Source organism: Somniosus microcephalus, chromosome 18 (genome assembly GCF_052327205.1).
Source record: "Somniosus microcephalus isolate GS21.2 chromosome 18, FLI_Smic_1.0, whole genome shotgun sequence".
Classification (NCBI taxonomy): Eukaryota; Metazoa; Chordata; class Chondrichthyes; order Squaliformes; family Somniosidae; genus Somniosus; species Somniosus microcephalus.
In genome coordinates, this window is record NC_141004.1 from 40,492,349 (window position 1) to 40,510,978 (window position 18,630).

An 18,630-nucleotide genomic window follows, 5' to 3' on the forward strand; every position below is an offset into this window, starting at 1 on the left:
ACTTGCCCATCACTTTTCTCCCCTTCTTGCCTTAAGTCAGTGACCCATGCTGAGATATGGTTCCAGGGGCACTAGCAGCTCTCCAATATCCCGCTCACATATCTCTCCTCGACCTGTCAGCCCACACAGTGAGTGTTGCCAGGGTATTCAAATATGTGAGCATCACAGCTGAGCCCAATCCTTCCCTACCCCTCCCCCAATATCCAAACACCCTGGGGGAAAAATTCAGTATCGCCCCGTTTGGGGCGCCATTATCGGCCGTGCGCAAAGTTTAGCGCCTGGCGCTAATTATCGCCTCCGACAGCAAACTTGGCTTTTATCACCCCTGGAAGTGATTGGAGCACTAAATCAGGCGTTTCACACCTGTCTTAAGGCGCAAAGGCCGAAGAGCGAGGTGCTACCTCAGAGCGCTGGCGAAGCAAGGAAGGGCAAATCAAAATAAACCTGCAAAGTGCTGCTCAGTACTCAAAACTCCTTCACACAGCGTTGAATCTCTCCAGAAGTGTCTCTCTCTCTCTCAGAATGCATGGTGCAAAAATGTCACTGACAAAAAAAGGCAGGAAGCGGTCGCCTTTAAATAGCGCTCCCCTAGTCCCTTTCTGACAGCATAACGCTCCCCTCAACCTGTCGTTGCTAGCGGCAGGCAGTAAGACAGGGAGCGCCACTCAATATTCGGTCCGGGGCATTAACGGGGCGTTGCACACTCGACTGACGTCACAATCTGCCGGCGCAGGAAATTGTGGCGGTAGTGTTTAGCGCCGCCGCAAAATGCCTAGTTAATTTCGCGAGCGGCGCAAACATTGCCGCGCCCGGGTGCTAATTGCTTTGCACCCCATTAGCGCCCTCTTAAGGCGCTAACGAGAGGCACAAACAACTGAATTTTTCCCCCCTCACTTTCTAGCAAGGATCATTGGACAGCAATCAGGAGTCAGAATCGTTTTTTTTAACCATTACTAGCCAAGAGACATAGAAACATAGAAACATAGAAGATAGGAGCAGGAGTAGGCCATTCGGCCCCTCGAACCTGCTCTGCCATTCAATGAGATCATGGCTGATCATCCAAACTCAGTACCCTGTCCCTGCCTTCTCCCCATATCCCTTGATCCCTTTAGCCTTAAGAAATATATCTAACTCCTTCTTGAATATATCTAATGAATTGGCCTCAACTGCCTTCTGTGGTAGAGAATTCCACTCTCTGGGTGAAGAAATTCCTCCTCATCTCTGCCCTAAATGGCTTATCCTTAGACTGTAACCCCTGGTTCTGGACTCCCCCACCATCGGGAACATCCTTCCTGCATCTAGTCTGTCTAGTCCTCTTAGAATTTTGTAGGTTTCAATGAGATCCCCTCTCATTCTTCTAAACTCCAGCGAGTACAAGCCCAATCGACCCAATCTCTCCTCATACGTCATCCCTGCCATCCCAGGTATCAGTCTGGTGAATCTTCGCTGCACTCCCTCCATGGCAAGAACATCCTTCCTCAGATAAGGCATAGGAGCAAACTGTTGCGGCCTTATCAGTGACTTAGCTGGGACCTGCTAACTCAGCAAAGACGAGTATTGTATCCGGAATCTTACTGATTTATGTGCCTCAAAATGAGGCAATGAAGCCCTCATTGAAAAGAAAAAGAAAGATTTGCATTTATATAGCGCTTTTCACGACCTCAGGACGTCCTTTACAGCCAATGAAGTGCTTTTGAAGTGTAGTCACTTGTAAAGAGCTACCGTTTTTTTTTACAAAATTCTTTTTGTAATTATTTTAATTTACAGGGCTCCTCTATTATCAGTAGTAACATGTGAAGCAGATGCATTGAACTAAAGCAAGCCAGTGGCTATTCACAGAGCGTCTGCCCCACACTATTGGGATTAATGATCATCAGCTTCATTCGACCCTTTTTATTTTTGTGCCTCCCAAGTCTCTACCAAATAATATCAATAGCATAAATTTGCCATGGCAGTCAAACCGATGGTGTTTGAATTAAATATAAAACACAAGTTGCTTCAGGAACACAAAACACTCACGTTAATTTTATGCCATAAACAGAGGAATAATGACCTATTCCCCTCCCCACCCCTATCAAGATTAAGGGACAGGTATAGTCTGGTCATGAGGGTAAATAAACATATTTAAAGAAATATATAACATATGTGAGCAAACAAAAATCATTTATATTGTGCCTTATTACATTTCTCAAATGCCCCAAAGTATTTCACAGTCAATTCATTATTTTTGGAGTGTACTTATATAAGCAAACGTGGCAACCATTTTGCAAGATCCCACAAACAGCAATTAGATCCTGGAACTTCCTCAGGAACAGCACTATGGGAGTACCTTTACCACACGGATTGCAGCGGTTCAAGAAGGTGGCTCACCACCACCTTCTCAAGGGCAACTAGGAATGGGCAATAAATGCTGGCCTTGCCAGTGATGCCCACATCCCATGAACGAATAAAAAAGATGAATGACAATTTCATCTGCTTCCAGTGATGTTGAGTGAGGGAGAAATGTTGGCCAGGACACTGGGGGAACACCATGCTTTTCTTTGAATAGTGCCATAGGATCCTTAACATATAGACAGATAGATAAAACAGGTAGATAGAATCCTGGCTTAACATCTCATCCGAGAATGGCACCTTTGATAATATAACACTTTCTCAGTATTACACTGCACTGCCAGCCTAGCCTTATGTGCTCAAGTCCTGTAATTTACAAAAGCAAAATACTGCAGATGCTGGAAATCTGAAATAAAACAGAAAATGCTGGAAATACTCAGCAAGTCAGGCAACATCTGTGGTGAGAGAAGTAGGGTTAACGTTTCAGATTGATGACCTTCGAAAGGTCAAGGACCTGAAACGTTAACTCTGCTTCTCCAGATGCTGCCTGACCTGTAATTTACAGTCTCTCTGACTCTGAGGTGGGTGTTCTCCCAACTGGACCAGGTTGACACCATTTTGCCCAGTCGGTCAATCAGCATCTCCCTGAGGGAAGATACAGATGCCTGGATGTAACCCTGTATCAGGACTGGAAATTTTAATGTATTGGACTTAACACTTTATTTTAAAATGGCACTATCTGACACTTTTTAATTGCAAACTTTGAGTTATAATTTTGAGACAGTAACCCAGCAGGTGCTCCACTGCCTGCCTGCAGCTATTGTGCAACTGGAACCTCTATACAGTAAATAGGATAGCAAAATACTGCGGATGCTGGAAATCCAAAATAACAACAGAAAACGCTGGAAAAGCTCAGCAGGCCAGACAACATCCGTGGAGAGAGAAACAGAGTTAATGTTTCAGGTCAAAACCCTTCTTCAGAACTGAGAAAAAAGCAGGAAATGAAACAGATTAAAAGGCCAGTTTGGGGGCTGGGGAAATGGGGGAGGGGATAAAAGAACAAAAGGTCGGCATATGATCCGCACATGCGCAGCCAACTTGCGCTCCCTTTATTGCAGCGCGCGCGCGCTCCGGCCGCCTTGTGATCGAGTGCGCGCACTTCGAGCCCGCAACCGTGGCCACTGCGCATGCTCGGCGCGCTCGAGCATTCGCAGCGACGCGGCCAACGGCGTCGCTGAGCGTTCAAAATGGCGGTGGTGATGAACGACAAAGAGGTGCGACGCGAGCTGAGGTCCCTGGGCTTCTCGGCGGGGCCCCTCACCGACAGCACCAGGTCCCTTTACGTCAAGAAATTAAACCAGTTGCGCTCGGAAAAGCGTCAGAAAGAACGAAGGGTCCAAGCGCCGCGGAGTCGCCAGAGCCTCCGGCAGCAGGAAGTTGACGCCCCGGCCTACCCGGACCCGGTGCGAAAGAGGCTGAGCGCGGCCTCCAGCAACAAGGCTTACTTCAGTCGCGCCTGGCAGCCGCAGGAAGAGCGGGCCGACGGCGTGTCTGCGGATGACCCGCACACAGATTATACCGGGGTGTCGGCTGATGATTTTACACTTCATACTGAGAACTCCCTGTCTATGGATGATGGACAAACGGGGACATCTGAGAGCCTATATTCAGATCGAAACACGGGGACTTTTCGGAACTTGTATTCGGATCGATACAAGGGGAAATCTGACAGCCTGACTTCAGGTCCATATACTGGGAAATCTCACAGCCTGAGTTCAGATCGATACACGGGGACATCTGACGGCCTATATTCTGATCGATACACGGGGACATCTGACAACTTGTATTCAGATCCTTATACGAGGAAATCTGACAGCCTGAGTTCAGGTCCATATACTGGGAAATCTGACAGCCTGAGTTCAGATCGATACACAGGAACATCTGGCAACTTGTATTCAGGTCGATATGCTGGGAAATCTGACAGCCTGAGTTCAGATCGATATACGGGGAAATATCCAAGCCTATATTCAGATCCATATACGAGGAAATCTGACCGCCTATATTCAGATCAATGCACGGGGAACTATCAGAGTCTGAATTCAGATCCATATGCAAGGAAATCTGAGAGCTTGTATTCAGATCGATATGCAGGGAAATCTGACAGCTTGTATTCAGATCGATATATGGTGGATTCAGGCAGCCTGTATTCCGACAGTCATTATAGGGGAAAGTCTGACAGTTTGTCTGCGAACGAACGCTACACAAGCCGAACTCCTGGACTTCCTAAGAAGGAAATGCAAAAACATCAGAATCGTCTAGATAAATGCCAGTTTTACCTGTCATGGTTTCTCTACGCCTCCACAATTGTCTTGTGTCTCGTTCTAATGGGGTTAATCTGTGTCAAAACCTTGGGGTTAGTTGAAGGATCTCAAGAAGACATAGGTGACAATAGTAAGTATACATGTTACTTTTTGGACTCGTGTCCCCTGGTCCTCCCCAATCTGTGAAACTGGAATAATCTATCAGTAGGAATATTATCCAGCCCGTTAATTATTTTATAGATCTCAAAGTCTACACTGCTCCAAAGTAAATGAACGAAGGTCCTTGAGCCTATCTGAGGAGGTGACGTTTTTAAGCTAGGAATCATTCTTGTAGCTCTCCTCTAGACCTTTTCAGAGGCCACTATATCACCATGTGGGGAGGCCAAAACTGCACACAGTACTCCCAGATGCGGTCTGACCAATGACTCTAATGCAGTGACAAAATGATGTCCCTTGATTTATACTGTGGTTCTATTAATACAACCCAATGCGCTGTTAGCTTTAGCTACAGTTTCTCTACATTGGCCATGGACTTTCAGTGACCTGTGCACAATAACACCTAGGACTTTCTCAACCTTTTTCAGTATTGTTCCATGAAGAGAAGACATGTCCTCTATTTGCTACTTGCAGCAAAATTTTAAATATGTTACGATAGCAAAATACTGCAGATGTTGGAAATCCGAATAGTTGAGTTTCAAACCTCATATCCTATATATTGCCCAACATCTTGGCCCTTCCCCATCTATAACCCTTGTCCATGCTATCAGTACCTCAGCTCTTGGAACACTCTCCTGGCCGGCGTTCCAAACAAACTCCCCACATAACCTCCACCTTGTCCAAAATTGCATCGTCTGCATCCTCCCATGCATCGCCCATTTTTCAGCTGTTCCTCACTTGGTGGCAGAGCTTTCAGTCATCTTGGTCCTGATCTCCGAAACTCACTCCATGAACCCCTGCAGTCTCTGAAACTCACTCCATGAATTGCTGCAGTCTCTGAAACTCACTCCATGAATTGCTGCAGTCTCTGAAACTCACTCCATGAACCCCTGCAATCTCTGAAACTCACTCCATGAATTGCTGCAGTCTCTGAAACTCACACCATGAGCCCCTGCAGTCTCTGAATCTCACTCCATGAACCCCTGCAATCTCTGAAACTCACGCCATGAACCCTTGCAGTCTCTGAAACTCACACCATGAGCCCCTGCAGTCTCTGAAACTCACACCATGAGCCCCTGCAGTCTCTGAATCTCACTCCATGAACCCCTGCAATCTCTGAAACTCACGCCATGAACCCTTGCAGTCTCTGAAACTCACTCCATGAATCCCTGCAGTCTCTGAAACTCATTCCATGAACCCTTCCAGTCTCTGAAACTCACTCCATGAACCCTTGCAGTCTCTGAAACTCACTCCATGAATCCCTGCAGTCTCTGAAACTCATTCCATGAACCCCTGCAATCTCTGAAACTCACTCCATGAACCCTTGCAGTCTCTGAAACTCACTCCATGAATTGCTGCAGTCTCTGAAACTCACTCCATGAATTGCTGCAGTCTCTGAAACTCACTCCATGAACCCTTCCAGTCTCTGAAACTCACTCCATGAACCCTTGCAGTCTCTGAAACTCACTCCATGAATTGCTGCAGTCTCTGAAACTCACTCCATGAACCCTTGCAGTCTCTGAAACTCACTCCATGAATCCTTCCAGTCTCTGAAACTCACTCCATGAACCCTTGCAGTCTCTGAAACTCACTCCATGAACCCTTGCAGTCTCTGAAACTCACTCCATGAACCCCTGCAGTCTCTGAAACTCACTCCATGAATCCTTCCAGTCTCTGAAACTCACTCCATGAACCCTTGCAGTCTCTGAAACTCACTCCATGAACCCTTGCAGTCTCTGAAACTCACTCCATGAACCCTTGCAGTCTCTGAAACTCACTCCATGAATTGCTGCAGTCTCTGAAACTCACTCCATGAATTGCTGCAGTCTCTGAAACTCACTCCATGAACCCTTCCAGTCTCTGAAACTCACTCCATGAACCCTTGCAGTCTCTGAAACTCACTCCATGAATTGCTGCAGTCTCTGAAACTCACTCCATGAACCCTTGCAGTCTCTGAAACTCACTCCATGAACCCTTGCAGTCTCTGAAACTCACTCCATGAATTGCTGCAGTCTCTGAAACTCACTCCATGAACCCCTGCAGTCTCTGAAACTCACTCCATGAACCCCTGCAGTCTCTGAAACTCACTCCATGAACCCTTGCAGTCTCTGAAACTCACTCCATGAACCCTTGCAGTCTCTGAAACTCACTCCATGAACCCCTGCAGTCTCTGAAACTCACTCCATGAACCCTTCCAGTCTCTGAAACTCACTCCATGAACCCCTGCTTTGCAAATTTCCTCTCCACCATCTATTATGACACTGAAACCGAATAATCCACTATTTTATATTGTGATTTGTGACCTATCTGTGTTACTGGCTTGTTACCTACAACAGACTATTCTGCGTTAAGCGTGTAGAAACTGCAACCCTTGCCCATGAGCAACTCTTGAACCCTGGCAATTAAGTTTTCAAAATCCAGGCAATTCAGTTCTGTGTGTCCTTATATTTCCTATTCATTGGTTTATCCTGTTTGAATTTTGGGTGCCTGGAGGTTTGGAAAGGCCTGTTTTTAACACTGCTGCCTCATTGGTTAATAAATCATACTGCAGATTTTAGTATTCTGATTTATCAGCAACTTGACACATATGCAAATTAATGAGAATATGAATTTAAACTCTATCGGTGGCTCCATGGCATGCATGATATGGTCCAAAAAACAAAATACTTGAGCCCCCATTTTTCTGTATAATTATGTATCTATTTCAGTATGGGTGAAAGCAGCAGGTTGTTTCTGACAAATAGATTGCCTGACGATTAAGATTAACCTGAAATGGAGTGTGTTCATTTTCCATTAGAGCGATAGACTGTGAACTTGTGACTTCAATTTTTGCAAGAATATCCCTCACTTTGTGGCATGATGGTATATCTAGCCATGTCTTGTAGTGGAGACATGATGGTATATCTAGCCATGTCTTGTAGTGGAGACATGATGGTATATCTAGCCATGTCTTGTAGTGGAGACATGATGGTATATCTAGCCATGTCTTGTAGTGGAGACATGATGGTATATCTAGCCATGTCTTGTAGTGGAGACATGATGGTATATCTAGCCATGTCTTGTAGTGGAGACATGATGGTATATCTAGCCATGTCTTGTAGTGGAGACATGATGGTATATCTAGCCATGTCTTGTGGTGGAGACATGATGGTACATCTAGCCATGTCTTGTAGTGGAGACATGATGGTATATCTAGCCATGTCTTGTAGTGGAGACATGATGGTATATCTAGCCATGTCTTGTAGTGGAGACATGATGGTATATCTAGCCATGTCTTGTAGTGGAGACATGATGGTATATCTAGCCATGTCTTGTAGTGGAGACATGATGGTATATCTAGCCATGTCTTGTGGTGGAGACATGATGGTATATCTAGCCATGTCTTGTAGTGGAGACATGATGGTACATCTAGCCATGTCTTGTGGTGGAGACATGATGGTATATCTAGCCATGTCTTGTAGTGGAGACATGATGGTATATCTAGCCATGTCTTGTAGTGGAGACATGAGTAATGAGTGACCTTCGGACTGAGGTTAATCAGTCAGGGTGATTGATTGAGGTGTTTAAAATGTTAAGAGGATTTAATAGGGTAGATACAGAGAAACTATTTCCTCTGGCGAGGAAATCGAGAACACCATTCAGGAGAAAAATCAGGAATCACTCTCACACGAAGGGCAGTAGAAATCTGGAACTCTCTTCCCCCCCCCCCCCCCCCCCCCCCCAAAGACTGTGGATGCTGGGACAATTGGAGTTTCCAAGACGGAGATAGATAGATTTTTGTTAGGTAAGGGTATCAACAGAAATAGCGCAAATGCGTATACAGGAAACTCTTTGGTATCCGGCACCGACGGGACCGGGATGGTGCCGGTTGATAAAAAAATTCCGGATAACGGAGAGGTATATCTACCGAGGTTATTTTTAACAAACAAAAATTTAAAAAATCAAGAAATGTGCAGTATAATTGGGTACTCGCCTACAGAATGTTGTGTTAAATGGATGGTGGAAGATGCTTGATTAAGTACAGTAATGCCAGTTGAGGGTAATCCATAACTCTTTAATTACTTAACAGTAAAACAAAACTTATAAACGACTGTATGCTGTAGTTTTCGGAGTGAGAATTGTGCCGGTTATTAGAGAGTTTCCTGTAAATGGAGTTGAGGTACAAATCAGTCAGGATCTACTGTAGTTGAACAGCAGAGCAGGCTCGAAGGACTGAATGGCTTACTCCTGTTCCTAATATTCCTATGTTAATAGTTATCATGCTCCTTGGTAGTAAAACTAATATCCACAACCACTGCCATCCATTGTGAATACTCGTGTAGCTGCTAGTTATAGCAACACATATAAATTGTGTTTTTATTCTTACTTAGCCAAGGAACTATAATGTAGATGAAAATTAGTTTGACAAAAATGTAAAAGCCTGCTGTGCAGCTTTAGTGCAGTTTTATGAAATTACAGGGCAGCTGCATCACACTTGTATAATCCAGGCGGATTTAAACAAGCACTTGTTAGACATACCGGAAACTCTCTCTTTACCGGCACCTAAATAACCAGAAACCTCTCTTAACCGGCAAAATTCAGGAGTAGGTTCAGGTAAGTTTTACTTCATATTAGTGGCCATGCAACCGGGGTTCCTGGATCTGTGGCCGTGTAACCGGGGTTCCTGGATCTGTGGCCGTGTAACCGGGGTTCCTGGATCTATGGCCGTGTAACCGGGGTTCCTGGATCTGTGGCCGTGTAACCGGGGTTCCTGGATCTGTGGCCGTGTAACCGGGGTTCCTGGATCTGTGGCCGTGTAACCGGGGTTCCTGGATCTGTGGCCATGTAACCGGGGTTCCTGGATCTATGGCCGTGTAACCGGGGTTCCTGGATCTATGGCCGTGTAACCGGGGTTCCTGGATCTATGGCCGTGTAACCGGGGTTCCTGGATCTGTGGCCGTGTAACCGGGGTTCCTGGATCTGTGGCCGTGTAACCGGGGTTCCTGGATCTGTGGCCGTGTAACCGGGGTTCCTGGATCTGTGGCCGTGTAACCGGGGTTCCTGGATCTGTGGCCATGTAACCGGGGTTCCTGGATCTATGGCCGTGTAACCGGGGTTCCTGGATCTATGGCCGTGTAACCGGGGTTCCTGGATCTGTGGCCGTGTAACCGGGGTTCCTGGATCTGTGGCCGTGTAACCGGGGTTCCTGGATCTGTGGCCGTGTAACCGGGGTTCCTGGATCTGTGGCCGTGTAACCAGGGTTCCTGGATCTGTGGCCGTGTAACCGGGGTTCCTGGATCTGTGGCCGTGTAACCGGGGTTCCTGGATCTGTGGCCGTGTAACCGGGGTTCCTGGATCTGTGGCCGTGTAACCGGGGTTCCTGCACCTGTTGCCATGCAACAGGGACGCCTGGATCTGTGGCCGTGTACGGGGCTCTCGTACCTTAGTAAGTATACCTCTCTGTAATCCGGACTTTTTGATCAACTGGCACTATGCCGGTGCCGGATAAAAAAAGAGTTTCCTGCATATATTCCAGGTAAATATTTACCTGGTGTTTTATTTAAAAAAAAAAAAAAAATCAACCCTCGCTGTAAAGAAATTCTTTTTAATTTTGTTTTTGTATGTATTTTTCATCTGCCATGAAGGTACTTTTTGGCCCATTGAGTCCTCTCCCATCTGTCCTTGAGTCAGGTACTGATGAACTGTGCCATGTGTTATCTGAGAAAGAGGCAGTGTGCACAGCTTTTCCCATTTCAGGCTAGCATTACCAGGCACACTGCCAATAATGCTAAATACAGTTTCTTGTGTAACAAACCGATTTGGTTTGTGTCAGTGCACATTTACAGCTGTTCAAAAACAAGTGTATATTTAGTTCAGGAGAAATAGTTAACAAGGCAGATAGTTTTTTTTTAAGTTGAAATTTCATGCCAGCAGAACAATATAAGCAGATGTAATGTAACTCTCATAATGTGTGTGTGTGGAAACCTGGGTTTGTTTTCAATAAAGTTGAAATTTTCAAAGTAATAAAATAATTTTCACATATGTCAAAATAAGTATAAAATGTAGAAAAATGGTAAAGTACAGTAAAAAAAAAAAAAATGATCACTATTAAAATAGCAGATACTGTACTACAAAAAATGTCCTTCATGCCATAGTTTAAAATTCACAGGGAATTGCAGTCATCTGAATTGCCACATAATCCTCAATGTTCTGAAGGCAGATATCTCTACAATGTCTGATCTCTCGATTTTCTTTTTTTCTGTATGGAAAAAACTTTAAAGCTGCTGATCCCATTGTAATAGGACGAAGTTGCTTTCAGTGGCGTAATAAATTTATGATTTTTTTTATGGGGGGGGGGGGTGGGTACTATCACCAATTTACTTGCCCTTCCCTTGCCTCATGGAAAGTATTGAAGCACAAAGGGATCTGGGGGTCCTGGTGCCCGAAACTCAAAAGGTTAGTATGCAGGTGCAGCAAGTGATTAAGAAGGCCAATGGAATGTTGGCTTTCATTGCTAGGGGGATAGAATATAAAAATAGGGAGGTATTGCTTCAGTTGTACAAGGTATTGGTGAGACCGCACCTGGAATACTGCATACAGTTTTGGTGTCCATACTTAAGAAAAGACATACTTGCTCTCGAGTCAGTACAAAGAAGGTTCACTCGGTTAATCCCGGGAATGAGGGGATGGACATATGAGGAGAGGTTGAGTAGATTGGGACTCTACTCATTGGAGTTCAGAAGAATGAGAGGCGATCTTATTGAAACATATACGATTGTGAAGGGGTTGGATCGGGTGGATGCGGGGAGGATGTTCCAGATGATGGGTGAAACTAGAACTAGGGGGCATAGTCTTAGAATAAGGGGCTGCTCTTTCAAAACTGAGATGAGGAGGAACTACTTCACTCAGAGGGTGGTAGGTCCATGGAATATGCTGCCCCAAAAAGCTGTCGAAGCTACATCATTACATAAATTTAAAACAGAAATAGACAGTTTCCTAGAAGAAAAGGGAATTAAGGGTTACGGGGAGCGGGCAGGAATTTGGACATGAGTTTAGGTGCGGATCGGTCATGGCCCTGTGGGTAGCAGAGCAGGCCTAGGGGCCGTGTAGCCTGATCCTGCTCCTGTTTCGTGTGTCTAATTCTGTTAGATTCAGGAGATAGTCCTGTCATAGTGGATTGGCGGTTAGGATCAGATCAGCCATGATCTTATTGAATGGCGGAGCAGGCTCGAGGGGCCAATTGGCCTACTCCTGCTCCTATTTCTTATGTTCTTATTATGTCCTGTGGAGGCATTGACTCTTTGCTAGGTTACCAGCATCTATGGAATTGTACCTTGTTCAAGTGGCCATTCTTCATGTGTGAACCTTGACGGTGAGTGTTGGCAAGTTACTCATGACAGAAGACAGGGGCTGGCTATTTATGGTTAGAAGGGGATCATCACAGCCAAACTGTATCCTGGCCCTTCCCCAATAGTCGGTCTCTCACTCAAACACATACACACTTACAGCAGGTGTTGCTGAATAGCAGACAGGTGTGGGAACCCTGGCTGTTTTATTTCCCCCTTCCTGGACCAGGGTGCTAATGCAAATTGTAGTGTCATTGCTCAGATTGAGATCAGTTAATTCAGTACAGAATGGGGATTAAATCTGAACCCTTTCTATTCTGGTTAAACTTGCTGAGACATAAAACGTGAATACAAAAAGTGAGATGTGCAGCAATGTTTAGATAACTTCACTTAAAACCTCTCGGATTACGCAATAATTCAGATGAACATAGCTCCCCTTTTAAAAGTACTATTTAAATAAAACTATATAAAGCTTAAAAGCTATCTACTCTCAATCTGTGTTCTCATTTTTTATATATGTACGCTCCCTCTAATTGTTTTAAGAAACCTTATGTGTAAGGCTCAGTTAATACATTTTTAGTTTTTGATGCATTGCTTTTTAATTCATGCCAGTTGTATTTCTCGGCTACTAGTGCTGCTTTTCAGCCTATCTGTAACCTTAATTCTGAGTCCTGTTTTAATATTTGTACCATCTAATTGCTGATTCTGAATATTTCATGCAGGAAGACTATACGACTGTTTACAATGATTTTTGGCATGAATTCCTATATTAGCACTTCCTGCTTTTTGACCCATTTTTCTAGACATCGAACTGAAAACTAGTTTAGGAATCTTCTGCAGAGCAGATCAGATACTTGTATTTGACTATCACAAATGTGTTTGTATCGAATTATATGATCTATGGTTTTCTTTCATTTTAGTTAAGATGTTGCCAGTGGATTGCAGTGGTAAAACGGATGCAGTGAGTAATTATTTTCTTTTTTTTTAATGTTACAATTGACCCTTAGATAATGGTAGATTTTAATCTGGAGTTTGTTATATGAAACTGAACACCCAAATCCGAATGTGATATTTACTCCACGCCTCCCCAATATCAGGAGGCTCTGTCAATATTGAGGAGGCACCGTGGAAATGCATGGACGGAGATATTTCTGTGTATTCAAGCAAGGTTATGTTTCCAATTAATCCACTACAGTCCGTTTCACAGCTTCAAAATAATAATGTTAAAATCATACTTAAAACGTTTGTTTGAATTTATGAATGACTATTTCTCCAGACCTAACTGTTGCCAAAGTAATTACAAAATACCTGTTGGCAACCCATAACAAATCAGTCTGCTCAACCATACCCCAGTGGTGCTCTGTCTTCTCCCTCAGCATAAGAACAAAAGAACAATCTGATTTCTGAAAGGATCGATTAGTGATCAGTGAAACACATTAAATATTTTCAGAATAGTTATAGTTTAACACATACACAAGTTCTACATTGCCAACAGTCTACTACAAATGATCAGTTCAAATCACAACTCTGTCAGCAGCAGAGCTCTGGATTTGGTCATCATTACCATGCCCCTACAGTCTGGAATTACTCTGCCTGCCTTACTATTTCTCTCCTATGGGTTAATTCCTCTCCCAAATTCCTGCAATCTTGTCCACGCCCCTCCTTGTAAAGTGTCTTTCAGTGTTTGCTTTATGTTAAAGGTTCTGTATAAGTGAATGTTGCATTACGTTCACTGAAATATTTGTAACTTTCCTGATCCATTTATGGGAAAGCTAGATAAACACACGAGGGAGAAAGGAATAGGAGGTTCTACTGATGGGGTTAGATAAAGAAGAGTAGCAGGAGGTTTGCGTGGAGCATAAACACCAGCATTGACCAGCTGGGCCGAATGGCCTGTTTCTGTGCTGTAATTCTATGTAACAATGTAACACGATGACTCATGATCAGGGGATGTGGTACCAGTGGTCCATTCTTGTTCAAATTCCATTGCCTTGATCTCAAAGATAGAGACTACAAGTAAGCACAGTGGTCACTATATAAATTCTAACTTTAAAACTAAAACTTTAAAAATTATGAAAGGGTTTGAGAGAGTAAATGGTGAAGGATTATTTCCATTGGTTAATGAATTGCAACAATTGTGGCATAAAATTAGGATTAGTACCAGAAATATACAGGGGAAGATTAGAAGGTTTTTTTCACTCAAAAGGGTTCTTAAAATATGGATTGCTTTACCACAAGTAACTGTTGAAGCTGAATCAATCATGACATTAATGCAGAGGCGTTAAGAGGAAATGCTTATTAAAATATGGCAATCAACAATCATGTATATTGTAGGAAAGATCTGGTGTAGCAAAATGTTTCTACTAGTCATTCCTCGCGGTAGCATTTAACTATAGTAGAACAGCGTAAATCCAAATGCTACTAATTCATATTTTTCAATTAACCAAACCTGGTGTGTCTCTTTTGCCCACTCTGTTAAATGCACACCAAGCAGGTTGTCATATGAAGCGTTACTTAACTTCAAGTCTAGCAACAAGCAAGGCTGTAAGATGCTGACTCTGATGTAATCTATCTTTTTGGACAATGAAACTTCAAACAGGAACATTTGAATATACACCATTAGCTGAAGCAGAAAGATCTTGTAGAATCTTGTTGTCCCTTGTTATTGTCTGCCAGAACTTTTTCATGAAACAATACCTTTGACTGAATTAGGTTAGAATTCTGACTTCCCTACTAACATTGGATAGTTGTAATGTTTCATGACAAATTCAGATCATCATCAATCTAAACCTAAGGCATATGCTACCCTTTCTACAGCTGATTTGGACCCATGATGCTGTATTGTTGAACTGGTATCCGTGATATGCCTATGTATATATTAACACATATGTAATTCAAAGATGTTGAACCCCCATATACTGATGTTTGGCTATGGCATTAATAGCTCACTAGAGGTCACTGTTCTATACTAGATGTGCACTGAAATATTTGCAGTAGGATGGTCCAGAACTTCAGACACGGTAACCACCAAAAAGGTGTTTGTAGGCTAAAGTAAAACTGCGCCGGTGAACATTTCTTTATTTGTTTCTGAATAAAGATAGGCTAGATTAAGTAACGTGCGACTCTTATCGGACCTATATATACTTGTTAAAATACAAAACTGGTCGCAGTACTTACTTTGGCCTTTTTCATTTTTGGATCCATGTTAAATTTCACACATTTTTATTAATATTTTAATCTCATTTAGTGAGTTTTATTTTTTCCAGTTTTGCCAAGCTGAAGAACACAAAACCATAATGATCATATTGTCTGATCTGTATGAGTATTTGGCAGAAATGGCAGGTAAGCTCGAGGCTAATCTCAAAATGGAGAAGTACCCTAGCTGAAAATTACAATATCTAACTACAAAAAAGGTCATAAGATGCTAAGGAAAATATGAAATATCTACAACAGAGTTTAACACCTACCAGAATATTACTGTTTAAGGGGAGATTAAGTTGCTTAATTTAATCAAAGTTGTGGATAAGGTGACATGCAGCTAACTAGTGTTAAAATTAATTACATCCAATTTAACAAAGCTGGAAGATTTTAACATGGTATATATTCATAACATTAATCAAACTCTAAATTCAGGTCTGAGAGAACAATCTATTACAAAGTCAGTTCTTTAACAAATCCAGCGCTACTCTACTCACAAACATTTTCTAATTTATTTTACAGTACCTTGTTATACATCACTGCAACATGTAGTATGCAGAACTTGCATTAGCACTGTTGGGAGTGCCAAATAGATATATCCTTCTGTTTAAGAATGACACAGATAAGCAACTATCAGATGGTAATATTTTTCTCTTTCTGCCCCATCCTCTTCTGGAGATGTTAACTTCTTCTGGGTACAGTTCCAAATATCTTGCCCAATTGGCCACTATTCATCAACAGTGATTCTCAACAGACTATTTGATCTGGGTGGCTTCACAGGCAAGCCTAATTCCGTGCCACCTGACATTCACCCAGTGATCAGGAGAGAGGGCACTGGCCAATTTGTCCCACTCAGAAACAATGAGGCCAGTTGTAGCACTCACTACTGTTACCCCAGCTAAAATTGAGCTAACTTGGCAGACCTGTGAGTTACCTGATCTGTGTCTTTTTTTCCATTTTCTTTGGACACTTTTGTTTATTAGTTTTAAAAATACTGGAGATGGGGAAACAAGGCTGTTTGCCTAGGTGGGATGGTTGGAGGTGGGAGGTCTTGTGATGAAACCTCCAGGTAAATGTGCCACCAGAGTTGGCAACCTTAAATGCAGCTAACATTGAAAGACGGGAGGTAGTGAACAGGAACTTGTAGTGTATGTGCCTTTAAGAGCCCCATGTGTACTGTAATGCCGGTAATGGCCACTCGGGCTATATAAGCCTGTATATTGTGTTGTATCAGTTAGTTCCCCTCCAGACTTTGTTTAGTAAACACCTATGAAACCAACTCCTGTCTTCAGTGTCTCTATCAACACACAGACACAACAGTGGCAACAAATTGGAAACGGACTTACCTGCAATTCGGCAGCACCTCAAGGACATCGATTCCTCTGGCGTCCAAAGTTGAAGAAAAATCAAGAAAAAGAAAAAGCTGTGGTTTCACCAGCTAGCCAAGCTGGTGGCAGGTACTGCAATAATCCTTCCTGGGCATCGGGCTGGGGCTCCAGCGGCTGGCTCTACAGCTAGGCCAAGCAGCGAAAGCGGAGGCAAGCAGTAACAGACGGGGAGGGAGCACTCGGGAGACGGCCGGCGCTGCAAGCAGGTCGGCGTTCAGACCTAGAGAGAGAGTCCGGCGGGAACGAGTCTCCAACTGTAAATAAATAAATAAAAAAGAACGGAAACCGCGGGAAACAGTGTTGTCATCGGCAGCAGCGGCGGGGAAGCGCCGTATCTTTTCTGCAGAAAAGAAAGAAAAGCGCGGGAAGCGCCATTTTATTTCTAGGATGCCTAAATCTGGCAATATTGATGCTTTTGATAACGAGATAGAGGATTGGACCACATATGTGGAAAGAGTGGAGGTATGTTGCACCACAAATGGAATAGAAGATGAAAAAAAAGCTTCAGTACTGCTAAATCTAATGGGCGCAAAGACATACGGGCTGTTACAAAATTTAATCACTCCAGCCAAACCAAAGGACAAGAATTTTAAAGAAATTGTTAATACCCTACAGGAGCACTTAAACCCAACACCGCTGCTGATAGCGGAACGATTCAAATTCTTCAAGAGAAATCAACACAAGAATGAAAGTAACGCTGATTACCTCACCGAATTAAGAAAGCTATCAAAACACTGCGAATTCGGGGCAGGACTAGCAGATTATCTTCGAGACAAATTCGTCTGCGGTCTCTTAAGTGAAGGAACACAGAAAAGGTTGCTTTCTGAAAAAGATTTAACACTGGACAAGGCTTTCAGTATGGCTGTATCATATGAAGCAGCCGCAAGAGGAGCTGCAGAGATACAACAAAAGACACAGGACTTCGGCACCCATGAAATGACACAGGGTTTCGAGAGATGTTATCGCTGCGGCAGATCCACCCATGACCAGAGGGACTGCTGGTTCAAGGACAAAGCATGCAGGCAATGCGGAAAGATTGGACACATTGCACGGGTATGCCGATCTGGACAAAAAAAATCCACCGACAGGGAAAAAAAAAATCAATAAAGAAAAGTACAGAAAGGTACAAATGATGGCGGACAGTAGCTCCGAAGACCAGAAGAGCGACAGCGACTCCGAAAACAAGACACTAAGCTGTCTCAAATTACATAATGTAATTGCCAAAGATGATTACCAGACCATTTGGGTTACCCTCACGATAGCAGGGTCCCCAGTTAAAATGGAGCTAGATACAGGATCAGCTCTGACCGTCATAAATCGACAGGATTACGAGCGGCTATTTCCGCATATACCTTTAAAAGACACATCCATTATCTTGAAAACATATACGGGGCAGAAAGTACCTGTTGTATACAACGGCAAGGAAATACAAAAGTTGTATTTGTACATTCTACAAGATGGTGGTCCACCGCTGTTGGGACGTGAATGGATCAGGAAAATACGTTTAGACTGGCACTCCATTCAGGCACTGACGGTGACCAGTAAGAAAAAAAACGATGATGACGTCATACCTGAACGATTAAAAGACATCTTGGCCAACGCCAAAGAAGTGTTTCAAGAGAAACTAGGAACCTTGAAAGGCATCACCGCCTCAATAAAAGTGGAAGATGCAGCAATTCCCAAGTTTTTTAAGGCAAGACCGGTGCCATACGCAATTCGTCCAGCAGTCGAGGCAGAGCTGGAGAATTTGGAAAAGGCAGGCGTATTATCCAAAATAGATTGGAGCGAGTGGGCAACACCCATCGTTCCAGTCATGAAGAAAGCATTGAATAATGATAAATCTGAAGAACAGAGAAAAATTCGCATCTGTGGAGACTTCAAGATGACTGTAAACCCGGTCCTTCACACGGT

The 18,630-nt window shown here is 43.5% G+C and overlaps 1 protein-coding gene across 1 annotated transcript in view; it reads left to right on the forward strand.

The window, feature by feature from the left end:
• Positions 1-3,500: 3,500 nt before the first annotated feature.
• LOC147105232 (uncharacterized) overlaps positions 3,501-18,630 on the forward strand; it is a 31,889-nt gene continuing 16,759 nt past the window's right edge. The window contains exons 1-3 of the mRNA XM_086011383.1: positions 3,501-4,782; positions 13,054-13,094; positions 15,400-15,475. Of these exons, the coding sequence (XP_085867509.1) occupies positions 3,579-4,782; positions 13,054-13,094; positions 15,400-15,475 (1,321 nt within the window). The 5' untranslated portion in view covers positions 3,501-3,578. The remainder of the gene's footprint in view (positions 4,783-13,053; positions 13,095-15,399; positions 15,476-18,630) is intronic.